Genomic DNA, 24,132 nt, shown 5'->3' with positions numbered 1-24,132 from the left:
CGGAGGGGTTTCGGACAGAAGGGAAGGAGCCGCGCCGCGTCGTCCGCCTCCCAGCGCGCCGCGGGCACTTCTCCCGGGCCTCCCCGAACTCTCCCGCGACCTCTGCGCGCCCTCCGGCCGCCCCCCCCACCACCGCCCCGGCTCCGGACAACTTCAGGGGTAGGGTGCAAAGAAAGTTTGCGTCTGCTGCCGCCGCCTCCCGCCTCGGCCTAGGAGGCTCGCCGCCTGCGCCCGCCCGCTCGGCCTTGCCCGGGACCGCGTCCTGCCCGAGACCGCCACCATGAACAAGCTGTACATCGGCAATCTCAACGAGAGCGTGACCTCCGCGGACTTGGAGAAAGTGTTTGCGGAGCACAAGATCTCCTACAGCGGCCAGTTCTTGGTCAAATCCGGCTATGCCTTCGTGGACTGCCCGGACGAGCACTGGGCGATGAAAGCCATCGAAACTTTCTCCGGTAAGAGTGCACCCACCTCCCCGAAAAAACCACCGCGAAATCCCTGAACAACAGAGACCTGCTCCTCCTCTTTCCTCGTCCGCCAACTTCTCTGTCCCCGGCCTGTGGGGCTTGGCCTCGTAGCCGACTCCCACCCACCCCCTCCGACGCCCCCGCCGACCCCACGCTGGCTCCTCGTGCGGAAATATTCAGCTTCCCTCACCCCATCCTCCTAGTCTGAGATGAGGACCTGGGGGCTTTAGAGTGGTGACCCCCTTATCCCCCACCGACGGGGCGTTAGCCCCAGTGGCAGGGGTGGGGGGGACTCGCCACCGAGGTGACCCCGTCTGGGCGTCCTTCTACGTTTTCCCCTCGGTGGCCGAGGCTGGACGTCCGCCCCCCTCCCCGCGCGTGAGCACCCCCTCCTCTTCCTCCGCCCTAGGCCTTGCCCAGCCGGGAAGGGGTCCCCGCTCCGCTTCTGATCTCCTGGGTTTCCGTGGGGACTGCAGCCTTCGGGCCCAACCTGAGAGGGACGGGGTCCCGCCTCCCGCCCAGGGCCTGGGGCTTGAGCCATTTTGATTTGAAAGTGGGGCGTGAGCGGGGTGGCGCGGCGGCGGCGGCGGCGGCGGCGGGTCGCCATGCTGCTTCCCGAGACGCCCAGGCTGGGCCGAGAGGCTCGCGCCGCGGCCGCCCGGGACCCTCCCCGCGGGGCCCCGCTTCGCTCCCCCAGGGCCTCGTCTCCTGGCCGGCCCCGACAGGTGGCCGCCCCACCGCCTGAAGCCCTTCTCCCTGGCTCGACAGAAAAATAAAGTTTAATTCCGCACCGCCCCCGCCCCCAGCCATGCACTTTGGGAGAAACGGGGGGCCCTTTCTGGGCCCCTTCTGGAACCCCACATCTGGGAGCCGTAAAGGCAGCCGGCCACGCAGACGCCCTCGCACCTCTTCCAAATCCGGCCCCCAGAGCGAGCCACTACTCAACTATCCCCAGTGAAAGAACAAAACAAAAATTAAGAAAACACAATAATGAACGCATAGAGTCCACCATTCCCCGAGCGACCTTTTGCATCCGGCTGCGGAACCCACTACCTGGATTCCTAGGAAGAGCTCAGATCCCAGTAACTCCTGGATGAATACCTTTCTCCTTCCTTTTCCCGCCCCCCAGTCCTGTTCAAGCTCTCATAGTGTCTTTTTCAATTTAATCTTTAGGGAAAGTGGAACTGCAAGGAAAACGCCTAGAGATTGAACACTCGGTTCCCAAAAAACAAAGGTAGGAGAGAGCTCTTCCCTGCGGAGACGGTCGGCCTGGGGGCACTGAGAGGCTGTGTTTAGGGGTCCATAGTGTCTCCAGTGGAAGAAACCCATTACTGGCCTTCCCACCCCCAACTCCGGATGTTGGGGGCAGGGAGGGAAGATTGGCTAAGATCTTGTAATGGGTGGTTTACAGCTTGTAAAAAAAATAAGCTGGGGCTGGGGTGGGCTGAGAGATGTTACTTGGAGAAGTGAAGGGGAAAAAATCAATAGGGGAGAAACCTTGTGGAGTTTGTTCAAGATGTGTGGGATCACTTGTGGGGAAGCGAAAAAATCTTTAAAGAGTTTAGACTCATGGACATTTCAGCAACTTCCTAGCAGGCCATTTTTTTCCCACCATTCCTTCACCCTACTTCTTAAGTGGATTGTGGGGGGCTCCCCTTTGACTCCCTAGGGGAAGTAGAATGAGTTCCTGCCCCCAGAAGAATTCTATACTTTTGCTTTATTTATATTTCTGCAACAGGCAAGGACATTATTTTTTCACAGACCCCTACCCCTAGTCACTCACATCACACGTCCTCTCTTCCCAACTGGATTTTGCAAATATGCTTTGGCTGTACTATCCTTTCCGAGCCCCCCACCCCCACTCCTTCAGTCCATTGTTACAAGGGGACCATCTGGGGTGAGAGCTTTGTGTTCAGGCTGTGAGCTGGGGCTCTTTGGAGGGTCTAGAACTCCCTGGATGAATGGTGTGTGTTTGTGTGTGTGTGTGTGTGTGTGTGTGTGTGTGTGTGTGACCCAATACCTTTCTGTCCTCACTTGAGCAAAGTGGGGAACCTCTATCATGCTATCATATTATCCCCAGTTTTGATTCATGGTGGATTTCAGATCTTTCCTTGAACTGGGAAGTATAAGAGCAGTCTTCTTGCTTTCTCAAATCTGACTTAAACATGTTGACAGTACAGTTTTCTCTCATGCTGCAGCCCCCAGTAAATCTTTGATCCTCTCCTCCCTCTGTCCCCTCATTTCAACTGGAAACTTGCTGCATTTCAGTGTAGTCCCTGGCCTTTTCTGAGTGGCAAAGTGAAGGTGGGTGGCTATGCTCTTTTGGAGGCAGTTAAGAGGGTCTAGAAAGTTTAACCGGAGAGAAACTGTTCAGTGGTTTAGCCTGAGATATTTAAGTAACTTGGAACTATTGTATCTATAGATGATCAATATGGCTTGTTACTATGTTTATAGAGCTTGTGATTTAACCTCAAGTGCTTGAAATGCTGTTATTGGAAAGGCAATTAGCGTTGGGGTAAAGAGGCAATAAAATCAGAAGAAAGAAAAAAAGTCTTTATTATTTGGAAGCATCTCCTGGAGATGGGATAAGGGAAACATGTACACTGACATCAGTAGATTTATTGAGAAGGTTGTGGATATTTGAACTGAAAGCTGAGTGTTTGAAACATGATGAGAAATAACCAGAAGAACTGGAATTCTGAAATATGTGGAATATTTTTCTTTTGCTCCAAAGGATGGTTTTAAATTTTAAAGGGAATAAACTGAAAAGGAAGAAAATGGCAAAATGTTGATGAAATGGAACCCAAAACATTTATATTTTAATTTTCATGGTGCTCTGTATTTATGGATCTTTTTCCCTAAGCCATCTGCTTGCTTTAAAGCCATTTTTAGGCTCCTTCTCGTTCCCTCCAAAATGTATTACTCAGGGCTCCTTTGAGTTGGCAAGGGGTGGGGTTTGTGAGGAGTGGGTACAAAATCTTCCTTTCCACACCCAGATTCAATCTTTTGTGTTCTCCCCCTTCCTGAAATAATTTTTTAGCACATTGAGTCAGTTGTGTTTTGTTTTTTCCCTTGGGTAGTGGTAAGGCACTTCATTTTTCTAGAATGAATCAATTTTTGAAGTTTTAGGATTTAAAAAAAAGAAAGTTTGTTTTCATGAAGTAAAGTTTGCTCTATCATTTTGTGTTCTTTGAGGAAGCATGTTGTGGTATTTGTTTTTAGTCTGTCTGAAAAGTGTTTCTTTAGTTGGTTTGTTACTGGCTTTTTTAGTCTCATGGATTTATAGAACAGGAACTAGTTGATTAACTATGATTAACATATTTTAAGCAAAATGAACAATGGTGCATATGTATTTTGTGTGTGTGTGTATGTGTGTATACTGTTTTCACTGTTTAAAATAGAACCCTTGATGTGCTCAGTTCCAAATGAATTATGACTTTTAAACATTTCTAAGAAATTCTTAAAAACCTAGCAACCTAAATGTCCTGGGTTTTTTGTTGTTGTTGTTGTTGTTTTAGAGGGGCATGTGAAATAAAAGATAATATTATAGCAGTTACTTCTGAGCAGCCCTGATTTTGAAGTCTTAATGTATTTTGTTTTACCTTGTGTCTATTTGATATATAGAATTTGTTCCTTTTAAGTAAGAACTCAAGAGACTGAACACTATACATTTAAACTGAAAATATTAATTTGAATTTTTTAAATAGGCAACATTAAATTTCTCTGAGATCACCTTCCCAAATCTTCTCTTAGTCAGTGTTGGAATTTTGGTCAAGAGTTTCAGCTGTTGAAAATTTGTATATATTTACTGTCAAATATTAGGACAAAGGAGGAAAGCCAAAAGAATTTTAACAGTAGTGGAAAGGGTTTGTAAATGTGTGGGTTGTTTTTTTTTTAAAGACACTTGAGCAGTTAAGAGGGTACCATATTGGTGAGACTTGTGTATTTTGGGAGAAAATACCTTAAATTCCTTAAAATTTCCCCAACTTTTGTTTCATTTGCCACTATGTGTACCTTTTTCTAGAGGAATGTGGCCTAAAGATAGCATACCTCCTGTCAAGTGTTGTCATCAAAGTAAAAGGTGTTGTTAAGAAAAAAATGAAGAAGTGTACTACATTTCTCTGGGTGAAATGTGTTCAAGTTAAAGACTTTGATTTCCTTAGGCAGGTTAATGGTTGTTTTCTCTGACTTCAAATGAGGTGGGCTAACACTTTCCTTTAAATTTCTAACTTAAAAATCACACAAAAATTGATCTTCTGGACACAACTGTGAAAACTCTCAGAAGAGAAAGTGTTCAAACTTTATTCTGATTGTTCAGTTTAATTTTCTACTTAGCCGCTTTAAAAATCTCTATGAAGGGATGTCTTGTAAATGACAAAAATATTTTTAATTTTAAGTGATTTGTAGAGGCTCTGAAGAAATAATTGGATCACTGCATGTTTTCAAAACACAAAAATTTTGCCTTCAGAAATGGGTTTGCCTTTAAGGAAAATTGTTCTTTGGGGCTGAAAATAAATTATATGGGGGTTAAGAAACAACAACAAAGGAGAAAAAATACTAGATAGAGTGGGAGGATTTTCAGGCACTTTTGCTTTAGTGATTATAGTCAAAAGATACATCTGACGAGGTATTCAACAAGTTAGTTTAAAGTTGAAACAGTTTCTTACATTTACTGAAAAGATTTTCTTAATAGGTTTTTTGAATTTTAAATAAGTTTTTTAAAAAATCAGTTGGTTCTTCATTTTTCTGCACTGTTTGGAGGAATGGTGGAAATCAATTCACTCACCCCATTTTAGTTTTCACCTAGAAAGTAAATGTTAAAATTCATAAATTAAGTTTTCTTCACTGCTAGAGAAATCTTTAGCTTTTTATCATTTAGTGCTGTGTTTCAAGATGACTTTCCTAAGGACATTGGTATTTGACTATCCTTTGGAAAAGTTGTAAGTTTATTTTCTGACCCAAAGCAGTAAAAGATGAAATTTTACTCCAATGGTTTCTCAGATGGAGAACTTTGAGTAAAGCAGGGGAAGAATTGTAATTTCCCATCACTAATTTATTCAGAGTATAGTTAACTATTCCAAATGTAAAGTTTAAATGGCATAGATTTTGGTGGAACAAGAGCAAAACATTCTTATAATTATGTTTTAGACACGAAGTACATGACATTAGCCATTGGAAGAATCTTGATTCAAAGGTTCAGAGCTTCTAATCTTTTAAAATTACCTTAATATATGTCATTTGAATCACATTTTATGTGTTTAGGTACTTTTAAGGCTTATTTTTTGAGTTTATTTATTCTATACTTTAATGTGTATAATGTGTAAGAGCCAGTTGACAAAGACACCATTGAGATAGGCTAGTGAGTATAAAATTTTAAAACATTAAAAGTTTCAGGTTTAGTTAAGTGAAAAGAGGGAGACCAGTGAATGCTATTTGTAGAGGTTTAAGGATTTTTGTGTTGAAGAGATATGTATTGGTTATACCTGTGTTGATTTGTGTGTGTGTGTGGGGGGGGGATGTTGGAGGGGTGGTTTCATTAAAATAAATGTATGAACCAAAGGCGTTTGAAGAACAGACATTTTGTCAGCTGTTAGAATTTAAATTCAGTCTAGTTCGCTCCCCATCCTCCTAAGATTCTTAAAATGTGGCTAATGCCTTCCAGAAAGTGCAGTTTAGATTTTGGGATGGGAGTGTTAGGGAGAGAAAAGAGGAGGAAAAAAGCAGCAGGGGAGACTGGAAAAATCAGACGAGTTAGTCCTGGGTTGGAAATTCCAGACGGGGGAAAAAAAAGAGAGAAAGAGAGATGGGGGTTGGGGTGGAGTGCCCGCTTCCCTTTTACAGAGGAGCGGCTGCAGGCGCACAGCCACCCACGGGAGAGGGGGTCGCAGGCACCAGGTTTGGAAGACGGGTGGTAGATTCCGCGGAGGGCCAGGCGCTTTTGGCTTTCGGAGTTGCCTGCCTTCCCTTCGATTTTTCAAAACGCAGAGAAAGTCGCGGCGGCGCTGGAGGCGCTTCCTGGAGAGCCCGCGCCGGCCCCGCGGCCCTAGCCCGTCCCCGCCCGCGCGGCCCCGGCCCCAGCCCCAGCCCGGCCCCGGCCTCGCAATCTCTGCCCGCTCCGCGCGGCGCCCCCGCCCTCCTCCTCCTTTGAACCAGCCCCTGCCCGGGAACATCCGCAGGCCCGGGTCTCCGAGGAGGGCTTCCTTTCCCAGGGTCCCCGAGACCCCTGGCTGCGGCGCGCCGCCGACAGCCTCGCCTTGGTCCTGGGAGCCCCCAGATCCCAAACCTCGCCGCGGCTTCCCGGCCTCCTAGGACTTTTCCATTCTACAGCAAAAGCCAAAGGCCGGTGGGTAAATGTGGAGTGAAGAGGCAGAGGAGAGAGGAAGGGAGTGTGTCAGGGGAAAGTGGGAGGATGAGAGAGGTGGAGAGAAAATGGAGGTGCACGTAGCTGTTGCCCTCTCCCAGGAGCTGAGGCCCCTTGGCTAAGGGGCATAGAGTAATCTGTAATCCTCAGAAGATGGACTGTGTCCCCACGGCCCAAAGGCTGACTAAAACAATAACAAAGGGAGTAATAGTACCCAGAGAGTCTGTGATGGGTTTTATTTACTTTGTAAAGGTTGACAACAGGTCTTCCGGTTGGCGGTTGGCGAGGCTTTGAAGATCTTTCTCAGGGTCTCAGCCAGTGTTTGACTCCATGTTAATGTAAAATTTGCATACCATTTCCACCTGTGCCAAGCCCCCACCTTTTTAAATGCCTGTCAAAACAAAATAAGATCTCATAAAAACGGAGACTCGAAGTGTTTGCTCATTTGGTTATTGATAAAAGTTTGATTCATCTAGAAAATGATCATCCTGTGATAACACAAACCATTTCAAGGGTGTAGTGCCAGCAGGGAGATGGCCGGTCCTCAGTTTGCTAACTGCATTCTAGTAGGACAACTTGGAGTTTGTTCAAAGAGGGCTCCGTACTTTTTAGTGGGTGCAAGGGGTCATCCTAGTATTGAACAAGCTGAGCCAGCTTTGTAAGACCTGCTTCTCCTTTGCAGCCAGTAGGTTTGCAATAAATAGGCATGGAATGAAGAAACAACATGCTTGAACAAGCTTTCACCCTAAACACAGACCGCTGAAATAAAATGTGTGTTCATTATGGGTAAATCACAGGAGAAAAGTAGCCCTGGACCTCATCATTTTAATATAGTTGGAGAAAACCTGATTGCGAAACACTGAAATGTAACTGTACACAGAACAAACACCAGCAGAAATGCAGTCCTAGTGCAGAAGTCCAAGCTTCCAGGATCTGATGTTCTGGTCATGTGGCAGAGAGCATGGTGACCCATCAGTACGGTGTTTGAATGAAATACAGAGCAAACAGCTGGGTGAGTAAAAGAATTTTTGACTGGGTTGTCCAGATACTTCCAAGACTCCTAAGGACAAGTTTGATTATTAGACAAGTGACATTTTGGTGGCTAAAGATATTTAAGTGACCTGTCAGGGTGGGTGGGGATTTTGCTCCTGGTTTAGGGGGAGTGTGGATGAAGTCTCTCTTAGGAGACAGAAATGGAGGATCCCTTCATTTTCCCTTTCTCTCTGCAACATATCTGTTTTGTGGATTTTAGTCAATCCTCTCAACATTTCCTTAGGAAAAGTGGGTTAAGGAAGTCTTCAATTTTTATTCATTTTGAGTTAGTTTCAGTTTAAAAATTAGTTCTTCATCCAGATGTTTTGGCCACTTGAAATGGAAAATGTTAAGTCTGAGTGAATTTTGATTGGATAGTTTAGTTTAGTTGATTGGATATAGTTAGACTTTTTCAGAGGAGAAATCAGAGAATTTAGAAATTAGAAAAAGTTTTGTGTCAAGGTTGTTTGTGGAGTCTGAGTTCTTTGGCAACAGGAGCAGGGAGGTCAGAAATCATTTTCGGAATTCTTGAGGCTCAAGGAGGGAGGAAGTTCTATTAGGTCAGAGTCTCATGACCTCCCCTAGGTCCCTCACTCAGTCCAACAGGAGTGTGGAGGAAAGGTCCCTCCAGGAGAGTTCAGTGCTCAAAAACAAGAGCTTTGTAGTCAGGCAATGACTGGGAAACTGGAAAAGTTACTTAACCTTCTTAAACCTGAATTGCTTTAACTGTCAACTGGTGCTCTTACATATTAGCTGTTATTGTTACTGTTTTAGAGGTGGACTACTGCCTCCTGTCTTTGGACTGTGTAACAGCTTGGTATGTGTCTAAGGCGGTAGGTAGGGTGTTCAAGTATGTGAATATGGCTTGTATTTTACATGGAACAATGATGGGTGGGCATGTTGAAGGGGATTTGTGTGCAGGATACTTTTGATAAGCTGTATGCTGAAAGAAAAGGCCACTTTTTGGGAGAGGGAGATGAAGCTCATCAGGGCAAGCCCCCAAGAGCCCCGAGATACAGACCCAACCGCCATGTCTCTTAACCATCCTCACGATGGCTTGGAGAGATGGGGCAAGCATAGTGGAGAATACTGCTGATTTTTCCTTAGGAGAATGGGCCATATATTCCATTTGTTGATGCCCTCTACCTGGGCCAGGTTCCTAGCTGAAATTTCATACTTTGGGGCTACTGTCAAAGGTACATGGAGGGTGGGGACATTGGTGAGAGAGGAACTACCATAATTCTGCAGGTAAGGTAGGTGTGGTAAGAATTCAGGATGAAGGGGACTGTGTGTGAGTCCCCTTGAGCTCTGAGGAAGGAAGAAATGAGCAGCTTCCCCTACCTAGTGAGAGATGGGCATGTTTGACTTGATACTCTTTCTGCTCTTGCTTAAGCTAACAAAGTAGGCATTCAGGAGCTGGGGATCCCTGGATCCCCACGAAGTGACTGCATACATTGCTCTCCTTCTTGTGTCCTCTTAGATGGCAAAGCCACAGTGATCCCAGTTTCTCTCCTTGGTCTGGAAACAGCTCCCAAAGGTGTGCTCAGATCCCGCTTTCCTGTCCACTTCCTTTCTTCAGCCCTCCCTGCCCGAAGGGTGCAAACACACATACCCTCAGACCTATAGCCCCTTTGCACATCTCAGATCAGGGAATGAGGGTTGAACCTTCTCTTAGTGGAGTGGGGAGGGGAATGGCTTCCAACCCGGATGTGGTTTTTGGTCATTTAACAGGCTTGTGACTTTAATCAGTTACTATAAAGGGTTTTACAATTAGTTTTTGCAGAGTGATGTGTGTTTTTTTTCTTTTCTGGAGTGCCATTTGGGATTGCTTGGGGTTCGTCGACTTTCCATTAGGTACTCCGAGAAGGAGAAAATGAGCCGGGACAGGAACTAAAGTGGGCTGTTGGGTGGAGTAAACTTGCTGAGGATATCTATTCAGGGTTAGACATATTTATGCTACTTCCTCCTCCAGGTCTCTAAGTTGCTTGGGAGGAGAAGTCCAACTGTAATAGAGAGCAGTTGCTTTGGCAGGATTTGGAGACAGAACCCTAAATTAAAGGGCAAAGATGATCCTTCACAGACGTGGCTGTTGGTGGCTGCAGCCAGTGTGTTCTGAGTGAGGACTAGATGTAATAAGATGTTGGCTGGGGAGGCATCAGGATTTGGAAGAATAATTTTTTCACTGCTCCAGCGTGTCCACTCCAGCAACTTTTTATTAAATGTAGAAGGAGAGAAAACCTAGCTGACTGACATTATTTTATCTAGAGGGTTTTCCTGCCAATGTGTATAACCATTTGATTCAAAGCTGTCTCTGCTGACTTTTTAGAATAGGGTGGAGTGACATCGGTCCAGAATAAGCCGTGGGAGGCAAGAGGTGGGATAAAACGATCTTCGCAAACCTCATTTACCTCTGGGAGATCATCTTTCTTCCACTTTCCCACCTGAATGAGTGTCCTTTAAACCTCTGACTAGAAGAGGAATGATGCCTACCTAGCCCCAAGCTCCTTTGCTCTCTTCAAAACATTACCTGGCCCACCACTTTAGCCTAGGTATGTGTGTGGGAGGTCTTGCCACTCAGTCATTAGCCATTTAGGGGTGGGGTTATGATTTTTAAAAATACCTATTTACAACTAAATCATGTAAGAAAATATTGAACATGGTGTAGATATCTGGGGTAGCTTGCATATTGCTGAAGAGCTTGGCACCGCCAGTCATGCATTCATTCATGCATGCACGCACCCACTTATTTTTTAATCTATTCGGAGTCTACTATTGTATGACATGCCCTCTGCCAGGTACTAGAAATCCAATGAAGAACAAGCGAAAGACCTGGGTCTTACAGTGGAGATGCAAAGAAATATAGTTTATCAGTTCATTTTTCTCAAGAAGCTTTTTAGATTTTCTCCTCTATCCTTGCTATTTAAAAAAAAAATTTTTAGGTTTAATTTAAAAAATTTAATTTTGAAATTAAAAAAATTTAAAATAGTATGAAATAATTTATTAAAATAGTCTTATGTAGGAAAAGAAGCATAACGTAAAACTTAACCATCGTAAAACTTAACCATCGTAACCATTTTTAAGTTTACAGTTCAGTAGTATTGAGAACATTCGCCTTAGTGAGCAACCATCCTCTCCGTTCATCTCTAGAACTCTTCATCTTACAAGATTGAAACTCTGTACCCAGTAAACAGTAACACCCATTCCCACCTCCCTCCGGCCATATTTAAAGCATTGCCAGTTTTGCTGCTTCTTACATGGTGGTCACCACTTCATCCTATGTAAAAATGGGAGTCTTTGCATGACCCCTGTGCTGAATTAAATATTTTTTGGGTTTTTATTTAGCATTATTGGGTCTTTTTCAGGGCAGGGAAGGGAGACACATTGGGGGAGGGAGCCACACAAAAGAGGTACAAGATAAAATTCCTGCCCTCCAGCATTTTCACTTTAGATCCAGGAAAAGCAGAGGCCAAGAGACTATGGACTGAAATGGGAAGCAGAGGATAGGCAGGAAAAATAGGAATGGATTAAGGAGAGCACTGCAGACAGACAGGGAGGGAAGTCTGGGAAGACAACTCTTCTGGAAGAGAGGGGTGGCATCCTAGCAGGGAGAGGCTCTCAGATGGGTATGGCAGATGTCCTTTTTTATTTCCCTTATCGAGCGTCTTCTTTGCTCCAGAGCTCTGTGTAATGTGATGTGGGTCAAAAGATGAGCGATTCCTTCTGCAATTATAGGGAGCATTTATTGGTATCTGCTCAGAGCAAGGCAGTGTTCCTCCACTGAATCTTCCCAAGAACCCTGCAGGTGTAGTCTTCATTCTACAGAAGAAGCTGAAGCTCTCAGTGGTTACAGTTAACTTAGCCAAGGTCATACCTTGAATAAGCAGTAGTGCTGGGATTCAAACCCAGGCCTTTCCACCTTCAAGGCTGAGCTCTCTTAAAAGGTGGGAACAAGTGATCCTCTTACACTCAGAGAAGTTGAGTGTTTTGGGGGCAAGCATAAGGTTAGCACATAAAAACATCCCCAATATTAATTTCTCTTTGCTCTGAGCCTCCTTCCTCCGCAGGTGTTTCGTATCTGCTTTGCATTTTATTTTCCTCTCACTGTTCGGATTTTCAGGCAATCTTGAGTGGCTGAAGAAAACAAAGTTCTCCCCTTGTCTGGGCAGCTCTGATGGGAACTGTTAATTCTGCTCTTGGAATGAAAAACCCACAGAAAGAGAGCTGAAGGAAGTAGAGAAGGACTTGAGTTGTTTTAGGATTCAGGTGTCGATCTCAGCTTGCCCTTCCCCCGGATATGTACACTGTGGGATCTGGGATCAGTATCTTCCTGGCCCTTGATTCCTCATCTGAAACCTCCCAACTCCACAAACCCCACGAAATAAGCTGAATAGGTAATTTGAGTTCTAAGAGCCTCCATCCTTTGGCATTCTTGTGGATACCAGGGCTGGATCTTTCGGCTGATTTTTTTTTTCTCCCTCTTTCTCCTTTTCCTTTTGTTTGGGTTCAAACCTGGGGAAAATGGGAGGTTAGGGGGAAGGGCAGGGATCCGAGTCGCTTCCCCTCCCATCCCCCCTCCTCCTAGCAGGAAGGGACAAAGAGTTGACCTTTGTTACAAGCCTACAGGATCATAATTCATAGCTCATACATGTATTTGAGAAGCAAGAACCAGGAGCAGACTTCGGGTGTGACACTTGCTGGCTAGTGTCAACTTGGGACTGGTCATTTAACCTCTGAGCCTCCTTTGAACTGCAGAATGGAAATAAAAATATTCTCAAACTTACGTGGTTTAGAGGCTCAAATCAACCTCTTGTGTTCATAGGAGAGTAGGTGTAAAGACGTACACTGTAAACCCTAAAGTACTGTGTAAACGTGAGTTAGTAATAAGATTATAGTTAATTGATGACACCCCAAGAGCTCAGACAAAGAAGGTCATTCTCACCCCCAAACAGATGCCCTATCTGCATAGAGGTGTGACTCTTTGATTATAAATTTTCTGTGGCGGCTCCCAGAACGCCCCGGGAGGAGGGTCTTTTCTCTGTAGGCCCAGAAGGCCCCTTCGGTCCGCAACCCCAGCCCACCCCACCCCGCTCCCAGGCCTCAGTTCCTGCCTTCTCAGTGGGAGGCCTCCCGGCCCGGGTCCTGCCTCCTCCCACAGCCCAGCCGAGGTCTCTAAGGAATGCCGCCTCCCGGGCCATTTTCTCCCCTCCAGCTTCTGCGGCCCCTCTTCCAGCCCCCTCCCGGCCCCCTACCCTCAACCGGTTCCCACTTAAATGCTTGCAGGCCTGTTTGCAGGCGGGAAGCCCCCTCCCCCACAGGACCACCTCAGTCACAGCCCTGACCACAGGGAGGTCGGGTCTGGATTTACTAAAGGACCCCGGAGGGGGAGCCTGCCCCTCGCTGGCTGCCTGGCTCGCTGATGGGGTCGGGTTTCGGCCGGTGGCTCTGGAGAGAGAGACAAAGGGCAAAGTCCTGGTCCCCACCCCCACCCGGCAGCCCCCGGCGTGTGTCCCCTCCCCCTCCGGGCCCTGCGCGGGTAGCCCGGGCCCCTCGGGCCGGGTGGGACCGGCTGGGGTGAGTCGGGATGCCGAGGGGGTTCTGGCGGCCGAACATTCTAGACTGCCGGGCCCTGCAGCGGAAGGGGGTCCCGGGGGCATCCTCTGTTCCCCTCCGTGTGCTCTGCCAACTCGGCCCACCCAGCGGCCGGGGTGGGAGGGTGAGCGCTCAGCTTTCCCTGGTGAGGTGAGAGGGGCTGGGGGAAGGGGCGGCCCACGTGGGGCACAGGCCCGGCGACGCCAGCCCAGCCGCTCAGCTGCTCAGCCCTTCTCAATTGCCCGTTCATGAGGGCTCCCCTCCTCCCCCCCAGCTGCTGCCAGCCCTCCCCCACCCTCAGCTGCTGCCGCCCTTCCCAGGCACCTCTTTCTCAGTTGCCCTGCCCGCGCCTGCTTTCCACTGTCCATCGTGAAAGGCTGTATTCGCCGCCCTAGGTCCCCTTGGCTGTTAGAGACCTGGCCCCTGCTCCTGGTCAAGGACGGCTGGGAACCTCTTTGGATGGTGCCTGGAAAACGCCCCAGCAGAACCCTGGGCTGGGGAGAAGGGCCTCCACATAAAGGGCATTTTGCTGCTGCAAAAGCCAGAGCAGAACTCAGGATGGGAATCCATGTCAGAGGAGAGTTGTTCTGATGAAGAACTGCACCCACTAGAAAGAAACACCAGCTTCCAGAAGTTTCCAGCCACCAACAGGTCTGTGTTGGCAGCTGGAGGGGAGACACGAATTACTGGAGGTTGTTAACCTCATTTTGGAGGGACCCAACCAGAGCTCCTTTACACTAATAGGGTAAATTATTGTAAAATGTGTACCAGGATAGTCTCATCCTTTCCCAGGGAACACTATTGATTCCAAGAATTGCTCTAACCCCGCTAGGGTCTTTCAATGTGAATTGTGAGTTGCAGAAAACTGACTGAGGGTGGTCTTTGCTTCTGAGAACTTTGCCTCGAAATTCTAGCCTTCAGCTACGCTCTCCAAGCTTGCTCTCCAAGCTTGCTCTCTCTCCTCAGAAGACACTCAGCCTGTCTCCGTTTCCGAGGCATGCCCCATAATGCTTTCCATGGAGTATCGGCTCCATCCTCAGCCAGGTCTCTGGGCTCCAGAGTGCCAGACCTTTTGGCCCTGAAGCTTTCTGGAGAGATGCTGACATCTCCACTGGGCAGTGAGAGCTAAACCAACCTCTCTTTCCAGCCCCTCTTCACCCACCTTTCCCTCTGTCAGAGCGGATTAACCTCCCCAACCCTAAGGGAAGATCCTGGAAACGCTTCCCTCTGCCAGCCAGAGAAGGATGGTGAGCAGTGTCCACAACAGTTAACTTCTTGCTCATACCATGGCTGCCTCCTCCAGCCGGGTTGCACTGCTTACACTGTGTCACCTCTTCTGTTTGTCCCCACGAGTCGTTCATTCGGATGGTTTCTTCACACCCCCTGCTTCACACTGTAGAACTCTGAGGCCAGCTCTGGCTCTAGGAAGCCCTCAGGTGAAAGCACAGAGAGCATGGTGGAGGGAGGGAGTGGCAGTTGGCCCGGGCCGACTTGGAATTTGTCTGGAAAGAGCTCCGCAGTCTGAGCTTCTGTTTTGGCTTCCTCTGGCACTGCCCAGATGGGCAAGAAAAAAAACTGTGGGCTCTCTTGTCAAACCATTTATTTCCAAGATGAGTGAATTGAGTCAAGTAGTCCTCTGTTGCCTGCTCTCATACACCGGGTACCACCTTCCCACTCTACGACTCACTCAGCTGTGCACCCCTGCCTATCCCAAACTGAGGTGAAATTTTGCAAGACGGGATTTTTGATGACGACACTTTTTCCCTGCTAACAAATCTCTCTGACAGTCATCCAGCCATATTATAGTGTAGTTAGCTCTTCTGCAAGTTAAATCCTGTGCCCGAATTGGAGCCGCATGCAGTAAAAGCCAGTTGGCACGCACTTAGCCATACAGAATATGGGCATTTTTCCTGCTGCTGACATCGGGGCTATACACGCTCCTGCTGTGTTAACACTTCTTGTCAGAGAGAATGAAGCAAGGTTGGGTGCCTGAGAGGAGAGCTGAGTTCTAGTCCTACCTCAGAGTTGCCAAGTCTTTCCTTTTCCTGAGCCTCTGTTTATTGATCTATAAAATGAGGGTGTCTGTTAAGGACCCTCTCAGGCCTCAGTATATGAATCTGATTTCCTTCAACTGGAACTTCCTATTCCCAGGTTAGTGTGTGTGTGTATATATGTGTGTGTGCATGCACATATGTGTCTTGGTAAGAAGCCTAGTGATTCGCCCTCTTCTTCCCTGACTTCAGGTGGGCCAGGAGCATATTAACCACAATACAAGAGCCTTCCAAGGAGGAGGAATAGGGTTCAGCCCAGAGCCTCTCCTTTTCTTCTTGCCTGTGCTAAACGTTAGCTTAGGAGCACACGTGAATGTGTGCCACATACATTTAAAAGGCCACATTCATGGGACCACAGATACATTCTAGTGGTGTCCCTGCCTTCTAGACCCCTCGTGTACTCTTGACTCTTTCCTTGGTGGTGGCATCAGTTCTGCCTGGTCCTGCACCTTCCCGTAGATCAGTGTTTTCCTTTCCAGCTCCTCCCCTGTCTGTCAACCCACCCGACTGCCCGCCTGTCTGGCTGCCCTGCCTCTGGATCAGCCTGGCACAGAGCCCTGGGCACTGGGCCAGCTCCTCCTCCCCTCCCCGGCCCCGCCCCCTTTCTCAGCTACTGCCCTGCTTGGAGCGTGCCAGGTCCGCCCCCTTTAGAAGCTTTCCTAGACAATTACTTTTTTTTCCACCTCTCCACCCTACAGGGATAAGGAGGAGGCAGGGTGGGGAGGAAGGACTAGGTCAGTGGTGATCTTATGGAAAGGGCAGAGGTTGGCACATTAGGACATCTTTGATGTGTGATTTCCAGCTGGGATGGGAGCCAGCTTTGGGGGGTGCTTCTCCGGTGTCAGCCGTATGGTACTCTCTTGTTGAGAAGTCAACAGGATCACCCACTGCTGAAGGGATACTGTGGCCAGCCCACCTTCACAACCCAGTTAACTTTGTCCATTCTCTTCTCCCATCCTAACCAAACTGGGGTCCCCTGCTGGACTGTAAACTCCATGAGAGCAGGAGGCTTGCCTGGCTTCTTCATCCATCCCTCCATGCTCTGCACTGCAGCACAGTGCCCTGCACTGTCCAATAGAAATGTGATGCAAGCCTCACACGTAAGTGTAAATTTTCTAATGGCCACATTAAAAAGGAAAAGAGTGAAATTAATATAAAAGATTAATTCAAAAGTTTTAAAAGTCAATTCAAAGGATTATTAGTTCAACATGTAATCAATGTAAATAATAAATGAGATAGTTTACTTTTGGGGGCAGGGTACTAAGTTTTAGGAATCAAGTGTGTATTTTAATTCACTGTTAGAGCCTGTCTCAATTCATATGCTGAATTTTCATTGGAAATACTAGAACTGTATTTAGAGTTCATAAAATTTACGGAAGAAAATGTTAAATTATATATAAACACTTAAATAAAAATTCAGTTCTCAGTTGCTGTAGCCACATTTGAAATGCTCAGTAGCCACATTTCCCTTGTTGAGGAGTGGCAACTGTCGTGTGGACAGCACAGGCCCAGTGCATAGTAGGTGCCAAAAAAATCTGGAATGAATGACTCCAGCAGTTGAGCACCAGAAACCACGAGGAAAGTCATGCTAGTGAGCTCCTTGGCTGCTGATTGGAATTAAAAGAGCATTGTGCTACCACAAGTTTGAAAAATCTTGTTGCTTGCTCTTTTAAAATAGCCAAGTAATAACCCCAACCCCATCCCCAGTTAAGCTTAGTTTACTAATTGCCTTGGGCTAGTTTCTTCCCACCTATTTGAGGAGGTTCCTGCAGGCTTGCGTGCACTTCATCCCCATCAATGGGGACAAAGTGAAAACCCGTGGATTTGTGAGAGGGTGTCTTAACTTTGGGCTATAGATGGATTCCAAAGCTTTCATTAACCCCTGAAATCTTGAAATTGTGTGCAAAATGTTTGGATTTTTCTGGTGGAGGATGTTCTTTGGATCATATTTCCTAATGGGAACCAAGTCTCCAAAAAAAGGGTGCAGGGTTAAGAAGCACTTTTTCAGACCATTAGGGCACAGAAAATTATTCTGAGTGTACCGCTGTAGGTGAATCGGGGTTGATCCCTGTCAGAGGACACGAGACCCAGTAAAGTGGACTAATCTTAGAGAGCTGAGGGCCTGACTTGCCTAAGATCGCACATCCCGCTAGTCAAGAGAATCATGGCCTGGGGGAGGAGTGGAGGTGAAGGGTCTGCTCTGGAGATTCTGGTTTAATCCTAGTTCTCTGGAGAGATGAAAGTCCAGGTATGACGCCTGGTAGGGGTCTTTGGGGGTTGGGCCCCAAGCTTGAAAAGATTTCCAGAACCCACTGTTGCCTCTTTCCTTCTCAGACTGGCTTGCTCCACCCTGGTTTAAAGGAACTCTTCCCTCTAGGGAGGAGTGAGGCCACCTCCATGATGCAAGGCGGTACCCTACCCTCTGGGAGTGGGGGTGGGAAGAGGAAGGAGTTGATTTGCTAAGAACACTCCCTAGGGCAGTTTTCAGCTGTCCTCCCGAAGCCCTGGAACCTGTTCCCAGTGTGCATCCTGCCATCAGGGGAGGCCCCCTTCTTCTAAGAAGGGTCCCATCTGTTTGTCTGTCTTCTCCTCCTTCCACAGGACCTCAGGCCCATCCTCTCTGCCCCAAGAAGGCTCCTCACCAGGGCTTGGATTCTTGCTAATAAAACACCAAGAGAAAAACCTTCTTGGTTTAGACCCATAATTTACAACCTGTCATGCCTTTAAAACTGGCTGAACTAAAATTACCTTTTTTAAAAAAAGTTTTTTGTTGTGGGGGGGGAACCACTTTGAAAAGTGAAGAGGATAATTTAATAAATCTCCCATGTATCCATCATCTAGCTTTAAAAATTACCAAATCATATCCAGTCTGTATTCATTTCCCCAAACCCTGATTATTTTAAAGCACTAGCCATGTCATTTTATCTGTAACTATTTCGGTTTGTATTTCTAAAACAAGCTGAAAATCTGTATGATTTCTAAAAATTAACAATTAATAGGATCAAATATCTAGTTAGTGTTCAGTAACCATGGAAGCATTTTTCAGCTATCTATGGACATACGTACCTTCAGGAGTTGCAGGTGGGATGTTCTGACTTACTGAAGTGCAGTGCCCACTCAGCAGGTCCGCTGTTCACTATTTTGTGTGAACCCTGAGGATTTTAATTTGTCCACAGGCCAAAATTTGACTGTATTTTGGCAAAGGCTTCTGTCTCCTTTCTACCATCCAAAAGGCAGCACAGGGGACAATGCAGAGACCCTGGAACCTTTGGGTTCAAACACTGGCTGTGGCTCTTGCAACCTGTGTGACTTGTCGAAGATACTCAGCTCCTCATTCTCAGGGCCCTGGTTGCCAAGGTCATCAGTGATGGGAGGCTTCTTAGAGGTGCTGAATCTCAGAGCTTGTTATCTGCTAAGCACTCCTCAAATGTTAGGTTCTTCCTTAATTGAACTGTTTTCCTTCCCTTTCAGTCTAAGTCAGTGACACTTCTTTAAAAAGGTGAAAAGGACGGGAGCTTCCTGCCCTGGGAGAACTCCCAGCCATGCTTCCGGGTGCCCAGCTCCCGCGCTTCCTGAGTCTCTTGCTTTCCTGCTTAACTCCTTAGGCTGTTGCACAGATGCTCCCTTCCTCCCTCCCTCCCTCTGGTCTCTCCTGGAATCTACTCTGGGCTTGAAGAATGGTCACTTGGTCCCTGTGGCCCTTGTGTCCCCTGCTTGTCTCCAGCAGCATTAGAGGTGTATCCCCTGTGATGGCTCTGTTTTTAGGGAGCTGCCCCAGGGCCTGGTAACTACCCTGCTGGTCAGGGCAAGCCAGGGGGTCAGAAGCCACAGGGTGCTGGCATCCAGGGAAATAATTAGGCTGGTTCAACGACTGCCTTCATTGCCAGGGACTGGAGGCTTCATTCTTTCACTCAACAGGTTTATCAGCTCTGGGGTAGGTGGGCGGTGGCTTGTGAACCTCTGGGAGTTCTCTTGCTTTTCTGAACAATGGGTGTTGGGGTTTAGGCCCTGCTAGGAGTGTCATGCCTTATTACCTGTAGGGCAAAGGCTCCACTAAAACCTAGTGGAAGCTGATTCCCTGGAGTGCTGGAGGGGCCCTTTGGTTGTCACAGGGAGGTGGAGGTGTGGGGGTGGGACTCCAGGTGTGCCGTTTCCCATGGTCTCCACACAGTGCAGAAGCCTAACCATTTTACTATCACACGGCTCATTGTCAGCCCTGCCAGCTTCTTCCCCTGTTAGTTTGGACACCTGCAGGCTCCTGGGGACCAGGACAGTGACTGAGCACCAAGGCATGGTAGGCACCCTGCCTGTGTTAAGCCCTCACAAAAGCCCTGTCAACTTTTCATAGGAGGAAAGTAAGGTACTGAGCAAAGAAGTAGCAATCGGGGTCTCTTAGCTTCCATCCTGATCCCCTAAGCCCGCAGCACACTGCCCTGGCCCAGCTCCCACCGGCCATCACTGGGCATCCAGAAATGCTTGTAAGGTAAACGAGTTACCCAGAGGGTTCTGGAAGGGAGTGCGGGGTACAGTTCCCAACATGGCCCCATATGTTTTGGGCCTGAAAGAAATTAGGTAGCACCGTACTTAATAGAAACCAGGCCAAGGGCTTAAAAGACAAAAGGTTCTTCATGGCCTTTGTTGTGTGTTTGTCAGGGCTGGGGGCTCTGCTGAAAGGCGGTTTGGAGGCCTGAAGGGGCCTGGCTTGGGTTCCCAGGATTGGGTGTGTGTGCCCTAGAGGCGAGTCTCTGCCTATTGGGGGTGGGGGCGGGCTGCCAGGATGTCTTTCTTTTCATTGGTTGGGTGTCCCTGCCCTCCTCCCCCTCCTCCTGGAACATTCCAGACATTCCAGACTGCCATGGCTTTCAGGATATGGATTAACATCCCAAACTGAGATTTGATTTCACCACCCCATCCCCTCCCAACTCCTCCCTACCCAGAAAAGAAAGCCCCTAGAACTGCGAGTTTGAGTAGGAAAAGGATATTTTTGACCTTTGACCTGAGGTTACAGTGAACTTTGGCAGGCGGCTGTTTTAAGCCTTTACTGGTTTGAACTCCCAGGAAGACAGCCGCCCACCTCCCTGCTGTCCTTCCAGAAGAGTTCACTCGGGGGAGGTCCTCCCTTAGCTTGGTTGAGCCCTGTTACTAGCATTGATGGAGATCAGTGTTCTCTTCCAATGGTGTAATCATCTCTTCAGTTTTCCAAGAGTTTTGCTTTCATTGTGAGGGTCTCTGAATTTCTTTGCCCATTCCATCACAATCTCACATGAGTTGTGTGGAAAATCCCAAACACCATGTCATTGCACACGCCATGGGGCTCCCTCTTGACCAGTGAATTGGATCCCAAGCAGCTGGCCTGCTGTGGGACCCGAGGACCTGGACCTAGACTTGTTTCTGACCCTTGCTCTTTTATCCTTACATCCTTAGATGAGGTTCATCAACCAACCAAAGTAGAGCACATGGACATAGCTTCTCTCCAACCCTCATGCTGCTTTTCCCTTAAGTTAGTTCAACCCAGGAAAAGCTTTCATTAGTGTATTTCACTGATAAAGTCTTTCCACCCTCAAAGCTTCAGAGCTAGAAGGGATCTTAAAGACTCTTCTGTTTCCATTTTACATCTGAAGACACTTGGTCAGAGGAATGAAGTGAGTGAGCTGGCCAAGAGGACAGAGCAAAGATCGAAGCATTTACAGCTAGAGCATCCCTTCCCTTGCTCCCATGTGTTTTCAGTACCCCTTCCCCTCATTTGGCAAGAGCTGACAGGGGCCCTGTTACCTATCACCCGGGAGACCTGAAGCTTGAGTGGCTTCGTCAGCACAGCTGATCAAGGGCAGTTTTAAGGGCTAGAACCGAACTTTCTTGCTTCCTAGTTTCATTTTCTTTCCCACCACTAGAATTTTGTTGAACCATGTCCCTGAACTAAGAGTTTGTGATCAAGGATATGCAAAGGCATAAGTGACAGTTGACCCAACACAGATCAAGTCAATTGAAATGTCTTAAGCCCAGGGATTAGGGCATTGATTTGGGTGGTGAGCAGTTAATTGCTGTGGGAGTCAACCTTGCACCTGAAAGTCTTCTTCAGGGGAAATTACTCAGGGAAAGAGGCATTTGAAAGATGAGGAGGAGAAACTAGTAAACTGGGAGGAGGGAAGGTGGTGGTCACGATGCTGGGTTGTGTGTTAATCACTCTACCTTTATATCCACAGATGCCTCTGTCATTATACTTTTAAGTACTTACTCCAGGCTCTTTGCTAAGCTTTTGATAATATTATCTAACATCACTTTATACCTCCCTGTGAATAGGTATTATCCCTGTTTTACAAAGGAGAAAACTGAGCCTCAAAGAAGTTAAATAACCTTTTAAAGATCAGTGCTATTAAGTGGAGCAGAGTTTTAAATCCATATCTGTACAAAGAAAGAATTTAGCTGCTGCCTGTTATCCCGCTGTAATTTGTTTGCGTATGTGTTTCCCCTAAGAAATTGTGAGCACCTTCAGGCCAAGTACTTTGTCTGTTTTGTTTATCATTATGTCCCGAACATGTAGCGCAAAGTCCAGCATGAAGTAGGCACCAGGTAACAAGGTATCAGATTAACGATTCATGTGATAATTCATGTCGCTAGCTTTGTATTCCTAGAGCCTGAAACACAGTGGGTGGTAATAGATGGTTACTGGGTGAGAAACCTAAGAGAGAGAAACAAAGCCAATGTGATTTGGGGGGATTATGTTATCCTAGTCTTAGGACATCTGATTTTGGCATTCCTATGTGTGGCAGCACTGATAAAATTTTGAGTGAGGCACCCCTACACCAGATCTCCGTTCTCAAAGGTTATCATTCTTAGACTCTGAGACTTTGATGTTGAGCAGAAGGTAGGAAGATAAAGACCAGGACAAGAATGACAGGCCCCTGAAGTATCCAGAGCTGTCATTGATTCTGTCCTCTCTCATTTCAGGAGTCGGAAAATACAGATCCGAAATATTCCACCCCAGCTTCGATGGGAAGTAAGTTAATTGGGGGAAATTCTCAATGGCCCGGGATTGTGGAGACTGGGAAGGAAGTCTGGGCCAGCCTGAGTTGGCAGGGATGGTTGGGGAGAGGTCCTGGTGGTTTGGGGCTGGGCCAGAGATGCTAGTGATGCTGAGGGGAGGTTAACTGGATCTCATCCTTAACCCGAGACTGCCAGTGCTAGTCCTTTGGGATGTCCCTGTGGGGGGAGGCATTAGGGAGGTGGGAAGGGTTTCCCCAAACCCCAAACCTAGTGATGACGAGGGATGAGTTAGGGACCCAGGTGGCACAGGTCTGCTTCCAAAAAGGCCCTTAAGTGCCTTTTTGAGCCCAAGTATATTCTGCAAAGAAACCCCCCATAGGTCACTACCATCATTAGTACCCTGGAAAGGCAAACTGAGCAGAGAGCAGTGCTCCAGCCACCAAAGGCTCTGCTCATGCCCCAGTGCTTTGGGGTGAGAGGTGTCCAGGGGTGGCTGTGTGGGTCCCTGGGATGCTCAGAGAAGCTTTATTCCCTTCTCCCTGCTCCCAGGTACTGGACAGCCTGCTTGCTCAGTATGGGACAGTAGAGAACTGTGAGCAAGGTAAGAGTGGGTGGACAAGGTGGGGCGTTGGAGGGGTGGGTGCTGGAGGAGTTTGCAGGATCTGCTCTCCTTCATTATCCATTACCACATCTCCCTGGAACACCAGAAGAAGAGAGCCAGGATGCGGAGTGGAGGGAGGTACACTGGAGCGTGGACCCAGACTTGTGGTCCCAGCTTTGGTGCTGCTGCTCATCTCTGCAACGGGTGTATTCTCTGTTTAATCAGAAAATCAACAAAGTCACTCACTTCCAACATGGGGTCCCCAGGCTCCTGGGCCAACCAAAGTAGATTTTAGAAATAGATTAAGGGTGAAAATTATTCGTCTGCAGCCCTTTAAAGAAAAGCTTCACGATTCTTCTTTTTTTTTTTTAATGGAATAATCATTGGTTGTCTCTTATTTTTGGAGGAAATGAGCTGGAATAAATTTGGAGTGGTTTTGATTGGACATAAAGTAGAGCTTGGTAATTAAGTAGACAAAATACAATTGGAGTTTGCAAATCTTTAAGAAGCCGTTTTAGATAAGATTTAAATATTCATCTCTAAATTCTTTGTGGAAAGGGGCAAGCTGTAAATCATTATAAATGATTAAAATATTTGCCAGCACAAAGGTGTGAGGTGCTGAATCAATCAAACAGGTTCTCTCCTCTGACCCTGTCGCTTGCCTTTTATCATAAATGCCAGGACACAACTGGAAGCATTGATAACCATTGCCCAGTCCCGCACACAGCTTAGACTGACAGCTAAGTTACTCCTGGCAATGGTTGGGAACACATGGGGAGCCCCCCTGGGGGGCCCAGCAGGCTCACCCCGGAGCTATAACACACCGATCCCCAGGGGAGAGGACAGAATGGGTTTGATCTTGTAACAATGAAGACTTCTAGTCTGCTCAAGTGTTGCTTGCTAAGCAAAGTGTTTTCCATCCACCCTACATGAAATTGGACCTCTTACCGCCACCTCCTTTAACCCTGATTTTTATTTCTCCACAGCGCTTAACCACATGTTACTTTTTTTCAGGGAGAGAGTGACTTTATTTTTATTTTGTTGAAG

At 47.3% G+C, this 24,132-nt stretch overlaps 1 protein-coding gene across 3 annotated transcripts in view; it reads left to right on the top strand.

Annotated features, from left to right (window-relative positions):
* The first annotated feature begins 280 nt into the window (after positions 1 to 280).
* Positions 281 to 24,132, top strand: part of IGF2BP1 (insulin like growth factor 2 mRNA binding protein 1) — a 35,453-nt gene continuing 11,601 nt past the window's right edge. For all 3 annotated transcript variants that reach the window (XM_064494899.1, XM_064494901.1, XM_064494900.1), the window contains exons 1-4: positions 281 to 455; positions 1,641 to 1,701; positions 22,449 to 22,497; positions 23,034 to 23,085. In XM_064494899.1, coding sequence (XP_064350969.1) covers positions 281 to 455; positions 1,641 to 1,701; positions 22,449 to 22,497; positions 23,034 to 23,085 — 337 coding nt within the window. The remainder of the gene's footprint in view (positions 456 to 1,640; positions 1,702 to 22,448; positions 22,498 to 23,033; positions 23,086 to 24,132) is intronic.

Source organism: Camelus dromedarius, chromosome 16 (assembly GCF_036321535.1).
Source record: "Camelus dromedarius isolate mCamDro1 chromosome 16, mCamDro1.pat, whole genome shotgun sequence".
Taxonomy (NCBI): domain Eukaryota; kingdom Metazoa; phylum Chordata; class Mammalia; order Artiodactyla; family Camelidae; genus Camelus; species Camelus dromedarius.
The sequence above is the reverse complement of the archived record's forward strand: the minus strand, read 5'-3'. Positions and strand labels throughout refer to the sequence as shown.